General features: G+C 42.0%; 1 protein-coding gene across 1 annotated transcript in view; it reads left to right on the forward strand.

Annotated features, from left to right (window-relative positions):
- The window catches only part of LOC117466473 (nck-associated protein 5-like), a 156694-nt gene that overhangs the window by 126599 nt on the left and 3966 nt on the right, over nt 1–26129 (forward strand). The window contains exons 8-13 of the mRNA XM_071207061.1: nt 6700–6876; nt 7034–9939; nt 10310–10424; nt 11482–11557; nt 19424–19810; nt 24687–24782. Of these exons, the coding sequence (XP_071063162.1) occupies nt 6700–6876; nt 7034–9939; nt 10310–10424; nt 11482–11557; nt 19424–19810; nt 24687–24782 (3757 nt within the window). The remainder of the gene's footprint in view (nt 1–6699; nt 6877–7033; nt 9940–10309; nt 10425–11481; nt 11558–19423; nt 19811–24686; nt 24783–26129) is intronic.

Here is a 26129-nt window from a genome sequence, read left to right on the forward strand (position 1 = left end):
AATCAGAACATTCCTCAGGCGGTGCAGTGATACTTCTTCAGGGTTTTCTGCGCGATGTGTTGTGTCTATCTCCTGTTTTGATTCCTCTTGCCGCTTGTCCTTGGCAGAGGGAACAGATTGATGACGCAGGCAGTTGAATATGTTAGAGATAAACAATTTCACTCCTGACTTGTTCAGGCAAACTCCATTTGCCTTGAAAAGATGTCTGCGGTCCCAGAAAAAGTTTAAATTGTCAATAAAATGCACAGAATGGTCAGAACAGACAGTTGAAAGCCAGGTGTTCAGTGCAAACAATCTGCTGAATCTCTCCACTCCTCTTCTGACTGGCGGTAGAGGGCCACTGATGAACACCTCTGCATTTAGAGAGCTGGCAGTTTCCAACAGACATTTAAAGTCTTTTTTCAGCACTTCTGACTGTTGTTTCACAACATCATTTGTTCCAATATGTAGTACCACATTCTTCACAGTCGGATGTTCAGCCCCAATATGCAGGATCTTCTCAGCCAAGTCAGAGACTGTATCCTTAGGAAAACAGAGTACTTTGGTGTTGTTCTTACTACACAGACTCTGCTGTAAGAGATGTAAAAACATCTCTTACAGCAGAGTCACCCACAATCAGAGTTTCAGGCCCAGTCGTTAGCTTTCCCTCTAGCCTTTTACTTTTGGAGTAGCTATTGGTCCTTACCCTGCTGTGTGAAGAGGACGGGTTATCCAGGTCATCAGAAAGAGATCTCCGGCTCTCGGTCAGCGGAGCGTATCTGTTCTGGATTGGCACACTTGGTGGTTTAGGAGGATTTTTTGTAATTCTCCCTTTAGCAGCTGTCCACTGCTGTTTAGGGGTTGAAGAGGCGCTCCTCTTGGGTGATAACAATGCAGGCCAGCCGGTCGCATCACATATTTCAGAGTGTTGGGCTCTGCCCGTTATCCTTCCTCCCAAATCCCATGAAAATGATTTACTCTTCGGCTTTGCACCCAGAGAGTTCCAGGGAGGACCACCACTTGTAGATTTATGACCCGGTACACAGCCCTCCTGTTCCTTGGAATCCTTGTAGCTGCTAACTAGCTGTGAGTTAGCATACCCTTTTCCATTATTTTGCAACACTGGTAAAGTGGTGTCATTCCCACAACATAGTCCATTCACTTCCACGTTAACTTCCAGCCGTTGCATTTTCATTTCCAGCACGGCCATCTTCTGTAGAAGTTTGTGGAAGTCATCTGTAGAGAACGGAGGCATTTTTCTACCAACTAGCTTAAGCTAAATAGCATGCAGTAGCCTACCAGGCTTTAGCTGTTGCTAGGCCACGCTACTGTAAGACTGGGGTCGCCGTAAAAATGCTGAAATATGGCTGAAAACCTCCGTCTATTTACGAAAATGAACTGTCCCAGTGATAGGTTAATGTCCAGGAGCCGCTGCTCGAAGTTTTCAGAGAATAAGAATAGGAAAATCAGCATAAAAAGTAAGCAGAGGCAGGAGCAAGCAGAAAAGCGTCTGCACTGTAAGAAAGATAAGCAGGCATAAGATACACACCTGACACCATCTGCCCATACTTATTAAACAGTGATTTAAAAACCTTAGGAAACATATTCTGTGTAAAAGTGTAAAACATTGAAGTATAAGTTGCACAACAAATAAAAACCTCTCCACCGCCATCACATGCCCTTGACTTTAAGCACAGCAGCACTCTGCCTGAGGGTTTTATTAAACTGGATCACTCAGATCTCAGACACCCTCAACATGCTGACTGTAATTAGTTCCAAGATAAATCTGTACATGCATTGTAAGAAGTGGCCTGTGAAATAAAGGATAATCAACTAGTAGGTGAATATCAATGAATAGACCAAATCATTTGAGTCCCCATCTCCCTTATGCAATTATTTCCTATTCACATTATTTATAGCTAACAGATGACACTAACGACTTTGAGAGCTGGCCATGGCAGTCTTGCAAACGATCAATGCGTTTTTAAATGGGTTCACCCCCTTTTTACACCTTTGGGTCCCTCTGATTGGAAATGGCACCACAACTAACATAATCTGCTGTCAGTGCATAGTGCCAGCACTTTCTATCAGCCTGGGCTTCCTGCAAAGGAAACCAGCAGACCTATAAACCATGAACCAAAGCCATTAGACACTGCTCTTTTTAATAAAGAAGTTCACCCTGTGACTATTTAGTGCCTAAGGTGCCTACGCACCTAATTATCAGCTAAATTGACACATTGACATTGACCAATTGCAGCCCTGTTGTCTGGGACCGTCCTTTCTCCTGTCATTAAAGATGATTATTTCTGTAAAGTAACTTATGAACAATGGAAACAAGTTAGTTTACACTCTTCTGTTTGGGCTCAACAAAGAAGTTTGAAAATGTAAGGTTTCAGTGATCTACACTGCATCTTGTCTACTTTGGCTGTATGACCTACAAATCCTTGTGTTGACCAATACACAAACACTGAATGGAAAATTGACTACACATACATTCATATAATACAACAATAAAAAATGTTGCAGGCAAAACGTTCCACCTTTGTTAACATATAACATTTTATAAAACACTTTCTGTCATCTCAGGCCTCAATAACATCCTGAAAACATCCTCTGAATGTTGCTTGGAGAATGTTCCTCATTTGTTATCATGTAACATTGAGGGAACATTTTATAAAGAACTTATTTAATGTGTTACCCCAACAACGTCCAAAACACATCCTTAGAATGTTGCAGGCAAAACGTTCCACCTTTGTTAACATATCACATTAAAGGAACGTTTTATTAAAAAACTTTCTGTCATCTTATAGGAACATTATTTGAAATAATAAACATCCTAAAAAGGTTCTTTGAACATAAGATTAAAACGTTTCTTTAAAACATTATCAGAACCTGTAGGTAACGTTGTAGCTGGGTTTGTGTTTTTAACCTTCGATTTGGAGAAACAAATAGTTTTTTGGGAGTTTAGGATGGCCGAAGACACTACACTACCCATAATCCTCAGCTATCGTTTGGGACTAGAACATCCGCTTTGCTTGACAAACCCCGTGATTAGTCCTCAAGCCCTGTGATTGGATGTTGGAGTGGCAGTGCGACAAGGTTACGCTGAGCGTCAACAGCTCTATGAAATGGAATGAAACCACGGCAGACTTTCCAAAACTAGAATTGAACGGGTTATCAAATGTAAAACATATAATTAATAAATGGGTGAAATTGCTTGTGCCCATAATGGGCAGCATTGATATATACCCACATGACAGCTAAGGTCAGAAGAGCTTTATTCAACAGCTGGTCGTATGTCTGTGACCCCTCCTGTTGTTAATTGATAAGCCTGAAACATGCACTTGTCAAGGTTCAGAGGCACATTGTGCAAATATGGCAGTAGCCATCGATCATCTTAAGATAAGATATACTTTATTGATCCCAAGTTGGGAAATGTTTTTGTTACAGCAGCATGTACTACTTTGTTCTACTCCACTACAATTCAGAGGTTAACCTGGTATTTTTACTCCACTACATTTATTTTAGTTACTTTGCAGATTCTGATTAATGATGTGAAATATAAACAACCCTTAAATCAGACTTTAGTTACACCTGAGTAAAATTCAGGGAAGGTGATTGTCAAGTCCCAAAATAAACTATGCAATAAATTGGACGTTAAGTACTTTGTCAGACTTCATATTTATCTGTGGATAACCCCAACGTTTATTTCTTATTCAAAAGAAGACCTTAACTTAAAGTATTCTTTAATGTTTAAATAAAGCCTTATTAGTGTGTCTGTTTTGCACATCCTCCTGTTAATATCTTTGGACGTCCTCCACTAGCTGTTTTAATGTAGAGATCACTTCAGTATCTTCTTGATACTTTCTATTCTATATTTCTATCATTGACCTTCTACTTTCCCCTTATTGTGTATGTAGGCTACTCTTAATATTTAAATGTTTTCATCAAATATAACATATTCAATAAAAAAATGCTGGGTTTAAAAAACTGTCAAGTTTAGCAATAAATTATGCAATAAATTACAATTCACAATAAATTATACTTTATGAAGATGTTACAAATAACACACATTATACAATGCCATAATAACCTTCAATTATTATCATAGGACACTTCTGACAATAACATCTGAAGATGTGTAGTTTTATTCATGTTTTCACATAATTGTACAGGATATTGCTATATTATTTCACATACAGTATTGTAGTTCTACACATTAATATCTGAGGTATATCTGTCACTTAATGGTAAGCTATTGAAATTGTGAATCCAAAGATGTGTCTCCCATCACCCAAATCCCCTGACTATTCTCTCAACTCAGTATTTACATTCTTATATTCAAAGAAAATCAGTAATATCTTTAAAAACGAGTCCCTTTCTATCAGCTGTGCACCGTTATGGTGTAAATATAACCTATCTACCAATTGGATCAAATATAAAAGTCAGCCGAATTAGTGTTGAGACTGCAAGGAGACGTATTGTGTGAAGAGAAATTGAAGATGTTGTTTAATTGTTGATATATTTATGATCCACGTCAAGTATTCAGTTTCGGCGGCATTTCTTCCAGTTTGTCCAAAGGTCTTCTCATCAGGGCTCTCTAAATAAAGAATTACGGCAGATCTGTATTATGTAATGCAGCCGAACCGTGTATTACAATGCCTTTATGTGATGTCTTTCAAAGAGAAAAGCAAGAGCACTCGGAATAAAGTATTATTTTCTTTTTTTAAATGTTTTCGGATTTCACATCGCAGCGTTTGCAATTGCCGCAGATTGTTGTTCCTTACACGACCACTAGAGGTGCTAAACTTTCAAACATGACTATAGGTCGTAATAAGCTGCTGAACAATCGACCTATTTGGTCGTATGAGTTGGAGGACTTGTTGGATACTGCACACTCAGCTCATCAGGACCGATAAAGCTGAGACACTGTGGTTTTGTAATGCAGTTTATGGATAACCCAATCAAAGAGCTGAAGTGGCTGTAGGCTGTTGGGAGTTGTGCATCTATGGTTGTTGGTTCTAATAATTAAGTCCAACCTTTTTATTTCCTTTGCAGTAGATACCGCCTTAAAACTACTACAGAAAACAATGAACCCATCAACAAATAACCTTTGATGGCAGCTTGATCACCATGCTTCAGATTCAACAAAGCAGTCTTAATGCAAATACAATTTGATTATAAATGTATAAAATATTTAAGGCTTTCAACCTTTGAACTGTTAGAAAGATATCACTGGTCCCCGGCTTGAGCTTCAGCCTCAGAATCCATGTGTCTGTGATCCTCTCCAGAATGGAAGGAGTCATCACATACAGAGACTAGTTCCTTCACAGTGTCCTTCACATGCTGATATCAAGAGAGGGAGTCACACAGTCACAAGATGGAGGGATAGAAAGCAGTATTCAATGTTTACTTCAGATTAGCTCCACGTCAGAAATGAGCATGCTTGATGTCTCTCTCCATAGAGGCTGAATCATCATGTTAATCACATAGCTATCACCTGCCTCAAACAGTCCTGATGCTCTTCTAGGTCATCACACATCCTGTCATGTTCACAGCTACAGTTGGGATACCTTTGTTAGCATGCTACTCTCATGTTGGAGGAGGACACTCAGTGTTTTCCAAACACTTTCAAATCATACTCTGTCATAACGTCTCTTTGGGAACAGTATCTCACATCAGCTGAAGACCTTTTTGGAGACAATAGTCTGTGATATCTAGTTTCACTAAGGTTCTATAAGTTATACTTCTGCATGCTATTATAAAGACTATTCAATGAGGAAGCTAACAGTGTGCTATTCTCTCCTCCGTCATTTCTGATGGACAGGCACAAATGCTTTGGAAGATATATCTAAAAGACTCTAGCCAGTGATAGATGATGTAAAGAATCAGTAACAATATGTAAATGGTTATTTTGAGTTGGTAGACCAACTCTAAAGCATTACGCTCATAACGTTTTCAACCCTAACATATTTTGCGTGAGTCCTGTAAGAAGAGAACCAGCAGTTTATATCTCATGGACTGGCTCCTGATAAGTTATCATGGAACACCTGCAAACAGAGAAACATTTACAATAGAAGCCACCTGACAAGTGGCCTTAGGTTGTAAAGAGACATGTATCCAGGATAGGGACGTTTTGAGATGTCTGACAGACACAAATGGAGAGCCATAGGACATTATCTTTGGTTCAAGGTTCAATTATTGTCATTGTGAATTGATATCAACAGTGTTCCACAATGGAATGCAGGAAGAAGAGTAATGTGTGTATCACTCGGACTGCAAAGACAATCTATAAAATATAATGTCAGGAATTGGGTGGATGAACAGACATTGAATTCACTGGTATGAATGTGAGCCATAATCATAATCTTTGTCAGTACTGATCAATCAAGTTGTATATAGGGAGGCGTGTGGCGCAGTGGATAGAGCCTTGGTGTTGGGATCAGGGGGTCTCAGGTTCAAACCCCGCTGCAGTCAGCATGTCGTTGTGTCCCTGAGACGCTTCACCCCAAAGTACTCCTGTGGGGATTGCCCACAGTATTGAGTATGTGAGTCGCTTTGGATAAAAGCGTCTAACAAGTGTCGTGTAAATCAGTCTTTTATTAGCCTGCAACAAAGACATTACATTTTGTATAGACTAAAGTTTTTGCTTCTTCATCTATTTCTCTCTAGTTTTTCTTTCATTTCTGTTGATTCATTATATCATTATTTATTTCCCAGGAGGTCCAAAGGAATGGAAAAGCGGGTGTCCCTACAGGGCGGTGGCCCAGCCTGCTGAGTCTCACCTGCCCGCGCAGCAGCGGCAGCAGTGGCAGTGAGCTGTCTCTGTCCAGTGCTTGTAGTGAATACTCCAGTGGCTCCCACACCTGGGCGGAGGGGCGGGGATTCTCCAAACAGGTAGGTGTCAATCATCTCCATTTCCTCTTCTTTTGAGTTCAATTGTAAGCTGTTTGTGAAAGTAAAATCGTTGTTATGTCTTTATGGTAATTTAATAAAAACAACGAACCATATGTAAATGTCAGATTAATTATGTAAAATATGTCTTGTATTGCAGTGTGCCACAAGCCGGTACAAAAGGATGAGCACGGGTTCAGTTTCAAGTAATCACTCTGCACCCATCGAGCAGACAGACCTGGGATGGAAGGAAGGCCACATTCTGAAAGGCCTAAAGCATCTCCAGATGTGCAGCTCCAAAGAGGCATCCTCAGCTGCAACTGTGCAACACTGCAAAGACTGCATGATCGCCAACGAGGGCATATACTCATTTGGTTTCAAGTGTGGCCAACAAGGGAGTACTGCCAAGCAGGTAGCCCCTACAAATCAACCTTTGAAGGCTGGAGCAGGGACTGCTGCCCTCGACTCTGATGATGCAGATGATGACTCAACTAAATTACAAAGTGGTCAATCCCATGACCAACCAACAAGAGAGCTTGTTTGCTTGGATAAACTGGATGTAGCAAGAGATAATGACAACAATTTCCAAGAAGAACCTGTAAAACTTGCAGGGGATTCTGGTCCTTTTCCTTCCCCTGTCACAGACAACTTCTTATTTTTGGACGACCTCACGGTAAAACCTGGCATGAGCCCAACTAGCCTCACGCATTTGGAAGAGAAAAACAAAGACTCAATAGAAAAACAAAAACCTTCAGGCATGAAGTTAAGTGACAAAAACAATAACCAGGAAAGGTCTACTGACCGTAAATCCAGACTTGACCATGTCAAAAAACAACAGGGTAGACTTGCACTTACACACGTTGAAGATGGGAAGAATGAAGTGAGCTCTTCTATTCAGCATTTTGCAACGAAAGCTCTGAGCTGTGTGAACGTAGCCAGACAGCGGAGCTCCTCTATGGAGGTTCCTCACTGCAGAGACCAGGCAAGTCAAGCTGGCTGTGAAAACCAGAACCACACCATCTCAGAATCTTCACAGAGGAAACCCAAACCTCAGCTTTGTGACTCCGCAAGAAAGGCTTTTATTCTGCGGAGCAAGAGTGCGGATGGAGGGAATGAACAAACCAAGCAAACACATTCACCTCTCCACCAGAAGCTTATTAAGGGCCACAGGTCCAAAGGACAGTCGAACCCTCCTGGACTCAGTGTTCCTAGCAAAAGGACAGATCTCAGCAATACAAATTCTTCGAGCAAGGGATCCCTATGTCAAGATGAGAAAGAGGAGGAAGTTGCGGTATCAGCAAATTCCAAGTCTATAAAGAGTGTGCGCTCTCCGCTTGCTTCCCCTGTGAAACATTCAAAGGCATTTAAGCCTCCAGGGAATAATGAATGTTCAAAGAGCCCAAATAAATCACCTTTGCAAATCAATAGACTTCAATCAAACAATGAGCCGGTGGAAGAGAGCATCTATGACAACTTACCTTGCTCTCCACGAAAACAGCGACGCAAAGACCAGCACTGTGATAGTACCCGTTCAGAAATTAGGTCCCCATCCCTACCGCCACCCCCAGGTCGAACAACTTCTCTCGTCCTTAGGCCAAGTAGTGACAGCTTACTTAAAGCAACATCTGCAGGTCAGCCTCAAAGCTCTACAGCTGGGAAGACAACATCCAACGTCACCAAGCAACAATCAAATATTTCTTCAATTTCACAGCTGCAACTATCCAACCCTACAAAGGACAATCAACATGCAGCCCGACTATTGGGCTCTGACGGTAAGTCAACGAAGGATATTCCTGCCAGAGTGTACCCTACCAACTCATCCAAGATGCCCCCTGTCCCAGCTCGAGAGTCTTCAGAGTTAGTCCAGCTCTCTATGGACAGAACTGCCATATGCCATATTGAACATGGTGCTCCCAATATATGTCCAACTCAAAGCATATTACAGAGATCCCAACAGAGCATTAGTGAGCCAAAACTTTCAGAATTCTTGCCTCAGGCATATTCTAATGTTTACTACCATGGGGTTGCCAATAATCATCAAGGTCCCAACTCCAATGCTGTCAAAATGGCTCTTCCTGCTAATGCTAGATCTCATGAGGCTATTGCTGGACAGGAAACTGGTACCTTCCTAGCTTTTGGAAGACATAACAAAGATGACATTAACTCTACTGCAAAAAGTATCCATACCTTTCAGACTTTTACATGTGATCCCCAGATGAAACATGAATGTGGAGCTCATGATAAAGTCCGGCGGAAGATTGAGACCCGCTGTAACTCGCTGGATTCTGAACCCCCAGTTCAACCTGTTGCCTCAGACAGCGGTGTGATGTTGGATTGGGGATTTGATGAGGAAGGTTGGCTGTTTAAACGGTCTGTGTCTGTATCAACCAGACCTCCCCTTAAGCCAGTAATGGGCATGAATGGGGCTAAGGCTCGTAGCCAGAGCTTTGGTGCACGCTACATGGACAGGCCAAGTTTCAACAGATCTGGTAAGGTCCGTACCCAGATCAAAACACACTCAGGGAGCTCCTTGAACTCTCTAAGTGATGTCCTTCCAGGAAGTATGAGCTGCTCCAGCAGCTACCATTGTCCAATGAACCGATCTCTTTTAAACAATTTCTTGATTGAAGAGGGACTGACAACCACTTCACATTTGGGCTCCTCTACTGAAAGACTTCAGAGTCTTAAACACCAACGAGAGCAAGTTAGACGCCTTCAGATTGAGCAACAGTTTTCGAGCGCCTTTGGCGAGCCAGTTTCTGAAGAACCAGAGGGGCAGAGTACGATAACAACAATCGAAGAAAAAGTGATGCTGGGCATAGAAGAGAACTTGCACAAGACTCATGAGCAGGAGAGAACCACAGAAGTGAAGCAAAAATCTGGCTCAACCTTGGCAAATTGGTTTGGTTTTCGTAAGAGTAAGCTTCCTGCTCCAAGCTGTAAAAAGACTGATCCACCAAAAGTAAAGGAGGAGAAGAGGGAGCAAAAGATGACATCACTTCTGGGAGGAAAGCAGTCAAAGTCTGACAAAAAGAAAGACAGAAGAAAGAGTGATGGAAAAGAGTGGTAAGAAATGCATGAAACCGGTAATGATGCCATCTTGTGACTATGTTGTACTTAACACAATACCAGTACAATAACTCTTTGAAATCGTTCCTGTCATTTACATTCTAACTTAACATTGGACCAGTATGTTGTGTTTCAGCAGACGTCTTCATAGCTCATTTATAACTACGTCATCTATGGTCTCTGATGCCTTCTGTCATTGTTATCAAGTACTCTTTGACTCTGTCCGTCCCCATAGCCCAGGGACCAGTTGAGATACATGTAACACAGAGGGTTATAGAGACGTAAGGTCATTTTTCAGCTGAATCATTGCGGGCATGTTGACTCAGAGGACCTCTGTAGCGATCTGTAACAACGCGTTGTCTTTCAGCTCTGTGGGGATAAGAGAGTCTCATGATGCAGTTCGGGCATGCATCTCAACGCCCTGCCCAGGAATGTCCCTGAGTGAGATACAAGGACACACTGACATCATTGGGGACCCGAAGGTAAATCAAATCCTTACCTAATACAAAATGGGCAGTTATTTTATTAGTTTTAGTTTTAATCACAAAATGTATTCATATGAAATTGTATACAAACCCTGTTGTATGTAAAGCATGTTTGTTAGAGTAATATGACATTACTGCAATTGCTCCAGAAAGAAGCATCAAAAACTAAAACATACCCAGAGAAAAGGAAGATATTATTTTGGAAATGCACTTTTCCCAAAACTGAAAGGAAAGAAATAAAGTGGAATCAAATGAAAACAAACAAACACTACACGACTGTCTTAACAACTAAGATGCACGTCAGGCTAATTCCACCATCTGTCCCTCACATTGTGTTACACACAGTTTCATCCTTTTGGGATTTAGTTACCAAACCTTATTTCAAAATCTTTACATTGTATCACTCTGTTGATTGTGTAACCATTAGCGCCCATTTTTTTATCCAAAGAAAATATCATCAGAATCAGAATACCTTAATTAGTCCCACAGAGGGGAAATGTACATTGTTACAGCAGAACAAAACTAAAGACAGCTTAGTGCTACCTAAGTAGCATGCATAAAACAAGATATTAAAGATTAAAAACAAATATAATGAAAAAAGTTACACAATTTACAAAAAACACATCCTGTAACAGTTCTGAGGATTTAGCAGCCAGGTATATATCGCAGTTATTAACGGCATATATATATATATATATAGATATTGCACATATTGCACATAGTTGGTGGTTAACAACAAGAAGTGTTGACAAGTCAACCATCAGCTTTCAGGTATAGGCAGACGCAATATGCTGTAGTCTGTGTATGTACGTGATGACTTTTAGAAGTTAACAACCTGTTACACTGTGTATATAAAGGCATCTGAAGAGGACCACTAACAATTGAGTAATACAGAGCACGTACAGGGCCAATCAAATGAGGGAACCTGACAAACAATTGATGTGTCGCCGACCTGGGTTGGCATTGAAACTGAGAAACAAACAATGATACTTGACATGTAGAAGTATGAATGAACATGTATGTAACTTCTTGTCTTTCCTCCTACAAATTCAAGATGCAGGTGGTGAACATTAGAGCCGCTAATGACAATGGATCCACAGTGAAGAGCTCCAACCAGGATGCTGTGATAGGTCAGATTCTTCTATTCTATTCTCTGTGTCAGACTTCAAAACATTCCTTTCAGTTCATGAGAAGTGTTGGATCCCCTGAAAGACACAACTTACTAAGCCAGCAATGTTAGCTCTGTCAATTTTAGCATGCTAGCCTTAAGGTTTATCTGTGCTTACCATTTTACAGTTTGCAGGAAGAAGTGAAGACCAAATATAAAGATACGTGTAAGTCATAACATGATGAATATGCTTTAAGCAGCCGAACAAACATGCAGAAGGGTGTGCTTTTTCCTCCATATGTGTGTTCATTTGATTTGTTCTACCTCTACATTTGTTTATTATTTGGGTGGCAGTTTGAAATAGGGCAAATCCAACCATTTCACCGTGGTTGTATTTCACACAGAGTGCCTGAATGGAGATATTGTATCTCTGATCATCATCTTCAGACGCACTGGCAATGTGCCAAAGGGTCGTTCCAATCCTCGTTGAATTGGAATGATCCATTTGGGGTTCAGGCTACTTCCATTCGTGTTTGTGTGGACCACAGTGATGGGTGAAGATAGAATGGGTTGGTCCAGCACTGACTTCCGATTATAATAATAATAATAGCTTGAATTTATATAGCGCCTTTCATTAACCTTTAATTAGGTCGCTTAACAAGAAACATATAAGGAGAAAACATAAAGACATAAAACAGGGGGCAGAAATGGAAGTGTCACATTGCAGGGGGGGGGGGTTATTGTTGGAAGGCTTTGTTTCTACAGATGAGATGAGATCAGGTGGACCTTTATTAATCCCTGTGGGGAAGTTCAGTCGTTCAAACAGCAACAGGGTGAGGAGGAAAAACAGGACAGCGCAGATTCTCTCAGGTTAACACAATTAAAGATAAAATCAAAGATAAAGATGTAAATGATGAAAAACTATGAAATAAGAAATGAATTAAAATGAGCATATATACATATTGGGTCATAGATATATTTACATGAATGTGTGGAAACGGTATGTATTTATGTCCAGTTTGTGTCACATAGTTGACTTATTGCACGAGGCGCTTGGTGCTGTGTCGAGGAGGGATGAGGCTGAGGCTGAGTGTGCTCCTCATCTCCACGAGCTCTGCAGGGAGGGGGTGGGAGGGGTTCTCTAGAGTGTGTAGTCATAGGATCAAGGTTCAAGGCTTTTATTTGTCATACGTACGTGTGTAGTTATGTCGATGAAAATCTTAGGTCACAACAGTGCAACACAATAAAACAGAAACATCTGAAAAAGTAGTGCAAGTAATACAAAAAAGAAAATAGTAAAATAGGGAAATAGTGATTGGAATATGATATATTAGACAAATAATTTGTAAGTTGCAGCCAGATGAATATTATGGATGTTCTTTCAAAAGTGTGGGATGAAACTGTCTCTGAGTCTGGTGGCTTTAGTCCGGATGCTGCGGTACCGCCAGCCAGACGGCAGCAGACAGAACAGTTTGTGGCTGGGGTGATGGGGTCTTTGATCATCCTGAGGGCTTTCTTCCTGAGCCGCTGGGAGTAGAGGTCCTCCATGGAGGGCAGCTCCGTCCTGGTGATGTTCTCTGCAGTTTCACCCCCCTCTGAAAAGCCTTATGATTGAGGGCGGAGCAGCTGCCGTACCAGGCCGTGATGCAGCCAGTGAGGATGCTCTCTATGGTGCACCTGTAGAAGGTCAGGATGCTCTCTATGGAGCACCTGTAGAAGGTCAGGATCCTCTCTATGGAGCACCTGTAGAAGGTCAGGATGCTCTCTATGGAGCACCTGTAGAAGGTCAGGATCCTCTCTATGGTGCACCTGTAGAAGGTCAGGGTCCTCTCTATGGAGCACCTGTAGAAGGTCAGGACACTCTCTATGGTGCACCTGTAGAAGGTCAGGATGCTCTCTATGGAGCACCTGTAGAAGGTCAGGATCCTCTCTATGGTGCACCTGTAGAAGGTCAGGACACTCTCTATGGAGCACCTGTAGAAGGTCAGGATCCTCTCTATGGAGCACCTGTAGAAGGTCAGGATCCTCTCTATGGTGCACCTGTAGAAGGTCAGGGTCCTCTCTATGGAGCACCTGTAGAAGGTCAGGACACTCTCTATGGTGCACCTGTAGAAGGTCAGGATGCTCTCTATGGAGCACCTGTAGAAGGTCAGGATCCTCTCTATGGTGCACCTGTAGAAGGTCAGGACACTCTCTATGGAGCACCTGTAGAAGGTCAGGATCCTCTCTATGGAGCACCTGTAGAAGGTCAGGATGCTCTCTATGGAGCACCTGTAGAAGGTCAGGACACTCTCTATGGTGCACCTGTAGAAGGTCAGGATCCTCTCTATGGTGCACCTGTAGAAGGTCAGGATCCTCTCTATGGAGCACCTGTAGATCCTCAGTGATGAGTCCATGTCAGGTCCTCAGTGATGAGGACACAGAGGAACCTGAAGCTGCTGACTCTCTCCACGTAGTCCCATTGATGGCGATGGGGGCGTGTCCCTCTCCCTGCTGCTTCCTGTAATCCACAGTCAGCTCCTTGGTTTTGCTGACGTTGAGATGGAGGTTGTTATCCTGGCACCAAGATGTCAGGGTTTCGAACTCCTCTCTGTACGCCGTCTCGTCGCCGTCGGCAGTGGCGTCCCAAGACACTCTGGGGGCCCAGGCAGAAGAGACATGCCACCCAATACATCAAGCAAAACCGTCACTTGTGTGATCATCGGTGCCATCGGGCATTTTTCGCTTCACGAAGACAATACGAAGGGAACAAGAAGCTGCCCGATTGTCTTAGGAAGGCAACACGACTACGTGAAGCCCTCGCAATGCCGTCGTGTAGCCATTGTGTTATAGTACGATGACATCGAGATGGGACCACGATGTCGGCAAAGACAGCCGAATTTGAGTAGCTCAAGCATTTCCCATGTGTCATGGTGACGTAGACATATAAGAGGCCAGCCTCAGAGCATCTTCCTCAGTCAGTCCTTGTCATTTCTTACTATTTGTGACCTGCTCTATCGACAATCAGTAGCAGTGATGATACCTGTATCAAGCAGGTGAAACAGGAGCATGAGGACACGGTGTGCTATGTTTCCTTGCCGATCGCTTCTCTGGTTGTTTTATTGCACAACAAAATCATGTAAACATTATGTAAATAACCCAATTTGTGTTCTGTGAAACTGAAAAGGATATTACATTGTTGTTGTTACTTTCGTTGCAGTTGTATGTCTTAAATGTAATTTAGGTTAACTTCCATTTAGATGCTTTTATTTTGAAGGCAAGTTTACGCTGTTGACAGGACGTTGTTGTTGCTATGGAAACAACATGCCTTTGTGTGTGGTTCGGGTGCCATCGTGTGGCCTTTTGTAGGCATCGTACTTGCTTCGGCTGTTGCTTGGCTGTTGACCAAGTTCGGGGCCATCTTCGTGCGAAATTCACAATTCCATATTCATGTGTCCATCTGGTGTCAATGTCGGGACAGTGTGACGCCAGCCCTAGAAAGGTGCTTCAATGCTAACCTTCTTATCTCCTTTAGTGTAAAGTACTGTGAAATGTCCTTTACCTGAGGAAAAAGCCACATTTGAAGCAATGGATCATTTGTTCATACTGAAAAATAAACTATCAACATGATCGAAATAGGGACGCAGATTTAGTCTGTTCATAAATTCATACACATTGGACTTTATGTGGATAAAGAAGAGGGGTTATAAGGGTGAGCCTTAGTAACAATTCTCAATGAAACAACCATCTTTGGGACTTTTACCACATCAACACATCCACCACAGAATGGGAGGGATGACATGGTCACACATGCAGAGCACAGCACACACAGTGACATGTGTTCTCTGCGTTTAACCCATCCTAGTACCAGGGGCAGTGGGCAGCTATTGCACAGCGCCCGGGATGCAATGGGAGTTGGGGGGTGGGGGGTTATCCGGTGCCTTGCTCAAGGGCACCACGGCATGGCAGGAGGTGGACTGGGACCTCTTCAAGTGCTAGTCCACACTCCATATGACTGAGCCACTGCCATCGTATAATTAGCACCGCTGTAATCTTTGTGGGAAATCTGTAAGGAAAATAAAGGAATATCAGAGCTCAGCCATCGAGGGAAGCTAGACAGGAAGTACAACTTTAGGTGCTCCTGATGTCATTGCGGCCATTTGCTAAATTAAAGCAGCAGCAGATAAACTCTCCACATTGCTCAGGTAAAGGTAAAGGGCTGTTGACAGACACTGCTGACACGTTATTGGTCAGAGTGACACCATCAGCAAGGCGCTGGAAATAGCAAGCGTGTTCATACCGGCGGGGGACTGCCCTCAGGGGTTAATCACTTCATTAAAATGTCAGCACTGCACCGGCTAAGCACGCTCCAAGAGTGAATGAACTGCCCCCCCCCGCTGGGAGCTGATTAACCATCAGACTGAGCAGAAACGTGATGGGCTTCGTGCTGAGTTGAACAAGTACTTTTAAACGTGATGCTTTAAAATAAGGTGAGAAAAACGGAAACCTATAATGAAATTATAATAATGATATAAAACTAACTTATTCTTCTTCTCTTCTGTTTTAAAGTTCAACTACTTGAATCTCGAAAGAGGAGACATTGATAGTTTATATGTTCTGGTGCAATGATGGCACCCTTCAGAACATCGTTGCCCGCCCTAAATGAGCAAATAATCATTTGCATGTACCATATCAAAAGAGTCATTTCAAATAGATGAATCCGCGTTGTCACCGTTTCATGCAGGCTGATGGGTGCACTGACTGGCGGCCGGGCAGCAGTGACACCTCTCAACCCGCATTAGCTTCTTAGCTAAGGTCTTCTTCTCATCTATAGTAATGGACACGTCTTGTGTTGGACCATAAGCTCTATCAATGAGCCTGCAGCACAAAATGCTAATGTCAGACTTAACAGTTGCTCATCTAAAGGTGCTTTGAACAGCTTAGAAACATACCTGCAAAGGTTTCGATGCTTAAGGCTGAATCTGTATTCACAACACGCTGTCGCTTTGTGTCCTGCCAGCTGATACCAGCCCAGGTTAGTTTACCTTATTTCTCTATGGTCCTACTGTACCAGCTTTCAAACCACTCTACACTGGCCATATGCAACACCAGAAGATAATACTGCAGTGTTGACTTGGGACATGGAGACAGTTATTGATTGAGCTTGGTACGACAGGGGAAGGATGAGAAGCTCACACATGTTCAATGTTTGTTTAAACCAATCACTGCTCAGCCTGTGTGATGCTGCGTTCAGGGAACACTGTTTCACAGCGCTCCTTACCTTCCAACTAACCAAACTAATCAATAACGTCTGTTCTATGTCTTCTCAATTCAATTCATTGTTCTTGTTTACGACAGTTAAAAACAGACACTTGTGCTGCGTAAGTGCTGCTTAACTTACAGTTATCTTTATACATGGCATCTGTAAAGATGTTATTAAAATGTTGTTCTTACACACGTGATCTTGATTATTTTACTTAAGTAAAAGAGTAGGAATACATTTCCATGACAAAAAACACCTTTAACTTTATTCATAACTTGTTACCACTATCCTAATTCTCTGGTAATTTCACACATTTGGAAAAACTCAATTATTTTGAGCAATCCATCTTGAAACTGCAAGAAGTGAAGACAAAGAAGAATGCTGTAGAAATTAAGAGGGGCGTGAAGTCTCATGGGAGCACGAGGGGAGCAGCTGCTGCCTTCTCCTGCTGAGACGCCTGCAGGTTCATATTAAACATGAACAGCTAGTGATATCTTTTCTTATTTAGATTCAGATAGATGGCTGCTGTGATCCATCTTGTTTTTTTATTATTTCTGCTGGGTTTTTAAAGTTGCTGAACAGCAATGTGAATTACACATCACATATTTGAAATGCAGAGCTGTAGTTTTATCAGAGTAACTCTAATTGTAGTTCTGCAGGCTCTATGTCAGACTTTTTCATTGATGTTGAGAAACATCACATAAAACATGACCGCTTGTGTTTGACAGTTGTGTTTGATGTGTTGCTAATACAAATACACACATTTGAAGTGTATTTAAGTTTCATTTCATATGGCATTTCTCACATTTCATATTCACAGTGTGATCAATGCATGCTACTAAGTACTCACCCATCTGTAGTCGAAAGCAGTGGTTCAAGTGGGCTGGATTTGAGAGTGGCCGAGTCATGCTGCGTGACAGAGCTATGTGTATGTGGTAGGGGTGTAACGGTACACGTACCCGTACCGAAATTATTCGGTACGGGCCCTTCGGTTCGGTACACATGTGTACCGAAGTGTACCGAACGAATATAACGTTAAACGTAAAAAATTGAGAACGTGAACAATTTCTTGGAAGTAATCTCAGGTGCTGCGTCGCAGCATTCAGAGTAATTTGCTCCCATTGTGATCAACGCGTCAGAGCGAGCAAGTCATTTCATTGGACGAGCTGGTCACAGGGATGCGTTCAAATGTAGTCAGTAATTTGAGGAACTGTCGAAATGGCGAACGCAGATAAAGTTGAGCTCGAAAATCCTCCAGCATCATTGAAGTCTCCGGTTTGGGAACATTTTGATTTCGCAGTTACGTACAAGGATGACAGACAGAGACAGGTGGACCGAACCAAAGCTGTTTGTCGGCATTGTTCAACTAACATTGGTTACGCGGCTGGCAATACATCAAACCTGCACACTCATTTGAAAAGGCATCACCCGAACGTGAATATCACCGGTACCAAAAGACTGAAGTGCAAACCCAACTCCCGCTAGCATGTAAGCCTCCACCACTCGCAGAGAGTTCAGACCGAGCCAAAGCTATTACAAACGCCAAATATCCTTATGTTGCCATGGTAGCAAAGCGCTACCTGGCTGTATCTGCTACCTCTGTCCCTAGCGAGAGGGTGTTCTCCACAGCAGGAGACATTGCTAGTGCCAGCAGATCTGCCCTTTCGGCAAGCAATGTGGACAAGTTCATCTTTCTTTAAACAACATGAAAATACAATGACAAGCAAGTCATAATGTCAAGCTGGCTGCTTAGGTACTAGTACAGTACAGTTCAAATACAGATTATTTCAGTTCATCGAAAAGCTGCACCTTAATGTTTATTTTATTATATTTTGCATTTATTTGAGTGAATATTCAGTTTAATAATAATTAAAAACCCAAAACTAATAGTTTATGTTTTGTGAGTACTAGTACAGTAAAGTTCAAATACAGATTATTTCAGTTCATCGAAATGCTGCACCTTAATGTTTATTTATTATATTTTGTATTTATTTGAGTGAATACATTATTCACAGTTTAATAATAATTAAAAAAAAATATGTTGTTTTGTGATAATTTTTTCTGCTGTACCGAAAACGTACCGAACCGAACCGTGACCTAAAAACCGAGGTACGTACCGAACCGAAATGTTTGTGAACCGTTACACCCCTAGTATGTGGTAATGAGCTGAGTCATTAGGACAATAGGAAACTATTGCCAAGTGAGTGGAGAATAAATAAGAGAACAGACTGACCATCTGTTGGATGTCTGCTTCAAACATGAATGAAACACATCACTGGAATCAGCTGTGAACAGAGGATAATGTGGCAGGAATCAGAAGGAGGCATGGCAGAAAAACAATCACATAGTCCCGCAGAGAGAGCCCCTCTTTCACTGATTCAAATCTTCAGTTTTCATTTCAAGGACTTTATTTATCAGAGTGAGTAAAAATCGATTATTCACGTGGAACATCTTTACACACATATTTCCTGAAGACAACAGCAGAGTTACAGCACAAGATATAGATTAGTAACCAACTATTATTATTTTGTGTTAGTATATTTTAAAGGTTCCTTTAGCTCCACTTCAACCATGGTTACCCTGCTGTGTCATTTCTGTTGTTTCCCTCTCTCTCCTGAGCCGCTTCGCTGTGCTCCCTGTGCCCAGGCTCAGGCTGCAAGATGCGGACGTTGGACAGTGGGATCGGGACCATCCCCCTTCCTGAATCCTGCTCCTTCTTCTCCTCCATCCTGCAACTCCTCCCTAAGTCCTCTTCAACCCCAGACCAGTCCCTCAGTCCTCCCAGTATCCCCGGCTCCTCCAGCAAGGATGTGTCTCCTTCCCCTTTACCCCGCTGGAGAATACCCTCCGGTTTTAAGGACAGCGGCCATGCAGGGGGGCCACACTCCTTCTCCAGCTCCTCCATGACCCATATCCACTCAGTGCCTTTCCCCACTGTGGCCTTCCTCCAGCCCATCCAACCCCAGTCTCAACCCATTGTGACGTGTTCCAGTGTGTGTGATACCCAGAGCAGGCTGCCCAGACCCCCCCCAGGTACAGTAACGCCCCTAGTGTGGACTGCAGGGGTCCAGAGGACGCTTCAAGGGGATTCTCCTACTAGTTTTCTGGAGAATGGTTATTTTTATAAACAAAAATTAGGCAGTGGAAAATATTTTCGTATGGCAACTAAAACTATATTTACAAAAATTGAAATGAACATATATACAAAAATAACCATAAACTAAATAACACTAACTAACAAATGCAAAGTAACTTAAACTAAACTAAAATGAATGTAAAACATTCTAATTGTCTAAAGTAATGACAACAGTTGAATGTGAAAAGGTCTCCTAAGGCAAGGAGTAGGATTTTCCTAAAAAGAATGCATAGTGTGTGGGTCTCTGCAGACACCCTGCTGCCCCTATGTTGCTGCTTGTGATGTTTCTGGACACCAACCTCTATTAAAAACCAACAACATGATGCTAGATTGTGAGCATCATCAAATCTGCAAATCTGGCAGTAAAAGTACATCAAAAACACAAACATCTCGAGGTGAAACTTTAGATACTATAGGTTTCTTTTCCCACTGTAGTTACTATAGGTACTTTTCCCACTTTAGTTCATCAAAACTCTTTAGTTCTCATGAACTAAGTACAGATCGCGTTCACACCGGAATAAGTCCCTGAGGGAGGATTAGGCAAATGAAGCCACTGACGTCACTTCTTCTTCTTCTTCTTCTGCTTTGGGCTTATACTGGCAGGCCGCAAACCAATTCACGGCGTATACTGCCGCCCAAAGTCCCCGGCCGGAAGTCCCCGGAGTTGGGGACAGGCTTCAGTAGAAGCTGCTGGGACTCCCAGCAGCTTCTACTGAAGCCTTCCGAGTAAATCGCCAAAATGCCGACACCTCCTCATCTCCACCGCTCCCATGTTTTATTTTGTGTTGCCATAAGTTAGTCTCTGCGTTTCTGCGCTGGGCTAATGCTAATAATGCTAATGCGAGGATAATAAAATGGCGGCTTCACAAAACTTTGTGGGTGTTTTACGGGGCGTGGTTTGCAATCCGCCCAGCCAATCAGAAATAGGAACCTTTTTCTCCCTAGTTTTAAAGTGGGGTTTTGCTCAGTGTATATGCTGCTTCTGAAAACCCTTTCCAATAAGGACATATTCAGTGAAAGTTATGCTTGGGTGTTCATTATTCATGTATCCATCAAGGAGATGTTTAAGAGGCATTCTCACAAAATTCATTTCACGAACATCCACTGCTTTCACGCTTCCTGCTTTAGTTTAACAAGTGTGTCACTTCAAGGAGCACATATGTTTATATATATATCCACACGTAATAGACTACCGGAAGCAGCATTGATCATTCCAATAACCTGAGCCTCCACACTGACAGGCCTGCTCATTATGCTTATCACATGTGCCAACATGTATTTTATGTTTGGTGGTTCAGAGGGGAGGGTTCTCCGCCAAACATAACATATACGCACAGAAAAAAAAGAAGCTTTTACGCCTGTCAAGCTTTCCAGTCTAACACGGTGCATAAGCAGTATTGAAAACAACGCAATCTATCAGGGTTAGGTTCATCTAATATAATAAAAGTATGGTGGCCCTGAAGTGCAAGTCAAAACATTTCAGGAAACACCACAGTATTTCAGAAAACACTACAGCATTTCAGAAAACACCACAGCATTTCAGAAAATGCTGTAGTGTTTTCTGAAATGCTGTAGTGTTTTCTGCATTTCAGAAAATACTACAGCATTTCAGAAAACACCACGGCATTTCAGAAAACACTACAGCATTTCAGAAAATGCCACAGCATTTCAACTTATACGGAAAGGGTATTCCTTTAGGGAGAACACTTCTTGAATGTGATTGGACAGAGCCAGCCAGAGAAGCACTGCTGGGATTGGTTGTTTTTGCTGCCAGTCATGAAATTACGCTTCGTGATTGGTCAGCACCCGACAGCGCAACATGTCCCGAAACATCAGCCGTTAGCTGTTAGCACTCAGAGCTCACAGCTCTCAAGTACAAACCACAGACTGTCTGTGTCATGGTGAATACAGTCACAGCTTTATTTATGTCTGTATAGGCCGTTGTTGTGAGTGTGGACGGAGCAGTTAGTTTATCCTGATGGATCCGATCTCCATTCAGAAAACACGCATTTTAAAGGTTTTTCGCCTGCCGTCTGTCTGCAGACTTGTCTAAGCATTAATTCATGGTTTTTACTAACTAGTATCAGTATGTTGTTTCTTCTGCATCATTTTGAAACGTGTATTACAATTAAATCACGGTCACATATGTTCATTTTGTTATAGTCTACCATAGTATTTACATGGTGTAACAGGACTGGGCAGATAAAGAGGAAAGTGGTAGTGCAGCAATCACGACAGAGGCAGTGTTCAAATCCAAAAAAGGCTTTATTGCTATCAAACTCCAAAAATACCTTCCATTAAACAAAGGCTAATGTAGCCGGGTTGCTAACCGACTTACCAGTTTACAAAAACGTTTCCTTACACTGGGAGCCTCCTGCTCCCTTCATGTGCCACACACAACTGAGCAACTCTGTGTGCTTTGTCTCCCTTGAGGGAGTGATTAGCACCAGGTGTGAGGTCTCCACACCTGCTCCCAATACTGCTAATTGAAGGAGGGTTGAGAATGTAGGTGCCTCCCACTACCCTGCCTCTCAGCCCCTTACAATGGATATAAGCCCCGAATATTCGCATCGCTCTAATCGCTCGAGTTTCAGGTTTCACCGCAGCTGTGTTAACTCCTGTCATTCAAACAAGATGCGCTGGAGAGGGGGCGGGGCTTATATCCATGCAAATACTTTGGTAGATACAAACTACAACAAAATGAACATACACTGAACAAAAATATAAACGCAACACTTTTGTTTTTGCTCCCATTTTTCATGAGATGAACTCAAAGATCTAAAACATTTTCTATATACACAAAATAACCATTTGTCTCAAATATTGTTCACAAATCTGAAAAAATCTGTGATAGTGAGCACTTCTCCTTTGCCGAGATAATCCATCCTACCTCACAGGTGTGGCATATCAAGATGCTGATTAGACAGCATGATTATTGCACAGGTGTGCCTTAGGCTGGCCACAATAAAAGGCCACTCTGAAACGTGCAGTTTTGCTTTATTGGGGGGGTCCGAAAACCAGTCTGTATCTGGTGTGAGGGGTAGGATTAGGGTTAGGGATAGGGTTAGGGTAATGTTGTGAATTGAGTGGCCCATTGTGGTGGTGGGGTTATGGTATGGGCAGGCGTATGATATGGACGACGAACACAGGCCACTCAATTCACAACATTACCCTAACCCTAATCCTACCCCTAACCCTAATCCTACCCCTCACACCAGATACTGACTGGTTTTCGGACCCCCCCAGACCCCCCAATAAAGCAAAACTGCACGTTTCAGAGTGGCCTTTTATTGTGGCTAGCCTAAGGCACACCTGTGCAATAATCATGCTGTCTAATCAGCATCTTGATATGCCACACCTGTGAGGTGGGATGGATTATCTCGGCAAAGGAGAAGTGCTCACTATCACAGATTTTTTCAGATTTGTGAACAATATTTGAGAGAAATGGTTATTTTGTGTTTATAGAAAATGTTTTAGATCTTTGAGTTCATCTCATGAAAAATGGGAGCAAAAACAAAAGTGTTGCGTTTATATTTTTGTTCAGTGTATGTTACCGTGATTTAATTGTAATACACGTTTCAAAAATAATGCCGAAGTAACAGCATACTGATACCGGTTATTAAAAACAATGAATTAATGCTGTGGTGCAGACAGACGGCAGGCGAAAAAGCTTTTAAAATGCGTGTTTTCTGAATGGAGATCGGATCCATCAGGATAAACCAACCTGTAGCTGCTCCGTCCACACTCACAGACATACGTCATACAGACATACATGAAGCAGCGACTGTATTCACCATGACACAGTCTGTGGTTTGTTCATGTTTAACTTGTGTCCAGTTTCTGAACAGATATGAGGAGATGTGAGCTCTGAGTGCTAACAGCTAATGGCTGATGTGTTGGGACATGTTGCGCTGTCGGGTGCTGACCAGTGACCAATCACGAAGCGTAATTTCTTGACTGGGAGCAAAAACAACCAATCACAGCAGTGCTTCTCTGGCTGGCTCTGTCCAATCACAAACAAGAAGTGTTCTCCCTAAAGGAATACCCTTTCCGTATAAGTTGAAATGCTGTGGTGTTTCCTGAAATGCTGTAGCGTTTTGTGAAATGCTGTAGTGTTTTCTGAAATTCTGTGGTGTTTTGTGAAATGCTGTTCTGACTTGCACTTCAGGGCCACCGTAAATAATAGCCGGACAGAGCCGCTAACATTAGCCTAACTCAGATACCAGCTTATAGTAAGCTAATTAGTCCGATGTGCTCGTTTTTGCCACCTTGACTTAAATCCTTGTACCTCCTGTTTTTGGTTTTTAGTAAAGGCTACATATGATAACATGACAACTCTTTAGATGTACAATTGCAATGTTATTCCTAAGCAGTTTAAATTGCAAACCCCACATCTCCCGAGGGACACTTCTTCGCACACACCATGAACACTTTTAGCTGTTCAATGTTATTTATCTCCACATTAACTCAATATCCAGCAAACAACACTTTGGTTTCTTTCTCAGTGTTTCAGTTCAGGAAGGCTGTTGTCTCTTAAAGGTCAGAAGTACAAATTAGTCATCTTTCAAGATGTGAGCCAATGCTCCTTGGTGTTCAGATCTCCTGCCACTTTGATTCAGAAGTCTGGTTTGACTTTGAAGATGTTGGATGTTGGCCTGTCAGTGTCACTCTATTCTCCTAACTCCACATTTGAGTCCTGTACTTGACATATCAGAGAATAGAGTGTGATTGCTGAGAAAACCTCTGAAGTTAGTTTAATCCTGTGTTTTCCAGGTGGGATGGAACCAAAGAAGTTGACCTATATCAAATCCAAAACCCGAGCCACTTCGAGCCAACAGAAAGAGCAGACAAGACTTCAGCTCGCCAACTGTAAGGCATAATGGAGCAATACCCACACCCACAAAATCATCTTTTCTATCAATTATTCAATGATTGAAGAAAACGTGCATGCCCTCACAATGAGAGAAAAAACAAACAGCTGAAAGAAAATCCTCAACAACTTGGAACATTAGCAAAACTATATCGAAAAAAAGACTTTGATGATATGATTATCATGAATTAGCTGTGTAAGACATTGTAAACATATGTTTTGATATAGTTTTACTATTGTTAAACCGATCCCTATTTACTTCAATTCATTAATAGACCTGTCTCCATTTCTCGATTCTGTGTTCAATGTGAAGCAGACAAGAAATGTTTCTTGGAGAATTCAAAGTCACACGGGTTGAGTAATTGATAAAACAGATGATCATTATGTGGTCAAAGTATTACACATTTGTAAATAAAATCAAACATAACACCTGTTGTATTCTGTGTCCACTTAACCACAGTGCACATTGTCATTCTCTTACTTTACTGTCATGTGTAGAGAAGGTTCATCTTGATTTGATACAAAAATCACCTCTGAAAGGTGAAGTAACATTATGTTGCCTTTAGGTATAATCCTTTAATTAAAACTGTTTAACAGATATACACTCTTCCACACTTTAATTTTCCATACCATATAACAACACTTCACAGTATCCATAGTTAGAATCCATATTATATTAAACAGACCTGGTTAACTCACGTGGGAAACTTATGTTGAAAGTGATGTAACTTCACATCAACATGCAGGGCAGCAGGTTTCTTCAACTATCATCGCTGCCCACTGAAATCAAATCCCAAGTTGTCTGTTTCTATTTGCATTTAAAGCACAGTTGCTTGTGCACTATGATTGGATGATGTTAAATATAACACCAACAACACTTTAATACTATTGAAATCACTGATGGTCTGCAGTCAGCTGAAAGAATTGCTGACTATCTTTGAATACATTAGGCACGTTCACACCGCAGTACTTTTCCCACTTTAGTTCCGATATAGTTCCGAAATGTCATGTTCACACCAAAAAGAGCCGCAACTAAAATGAGTTCATCAGAACCTTTTCACCCCCTTTTCCGTCCCTGCTAGAGAGCAGGGGCTTTCGTGGGAGAAAAAGGTTCCTATGTCTGATTGGCTGGGCGGATTGCAAACCACGCCCCGTAAAACTCCCAAAAAGTTTTGTGAAGCCGCCATTTTATTATCCTCGCATTAGCATTATTAGCATTAGCCCAGCGCAGAAACGCAGAGAGACTAATTTATGGCAACACAAAATAAAACATGGGAGCGGAGGAGATGAGGAGGTGTCGGCGTTCTGGCGATTTACTCGGAAGGCTTCCGTAGAAGCTGCTGGGA

This window comes from Pseudochaenichthys georgianus, chromosome 21 (assembly GCF_902827115.2).
Source record: "Pseudochaenichthys georgianus chromosome 21, fPseGeo1.2, whole genome shotgun sequence".
Classification (NCBI taxonomy): Eukaryota; Metazoa; Chordata; class Actinopteri; order Perciformes; family Channichthyidae; genus Pseudochaenichthys; species Pseudochaenichthys georgianus.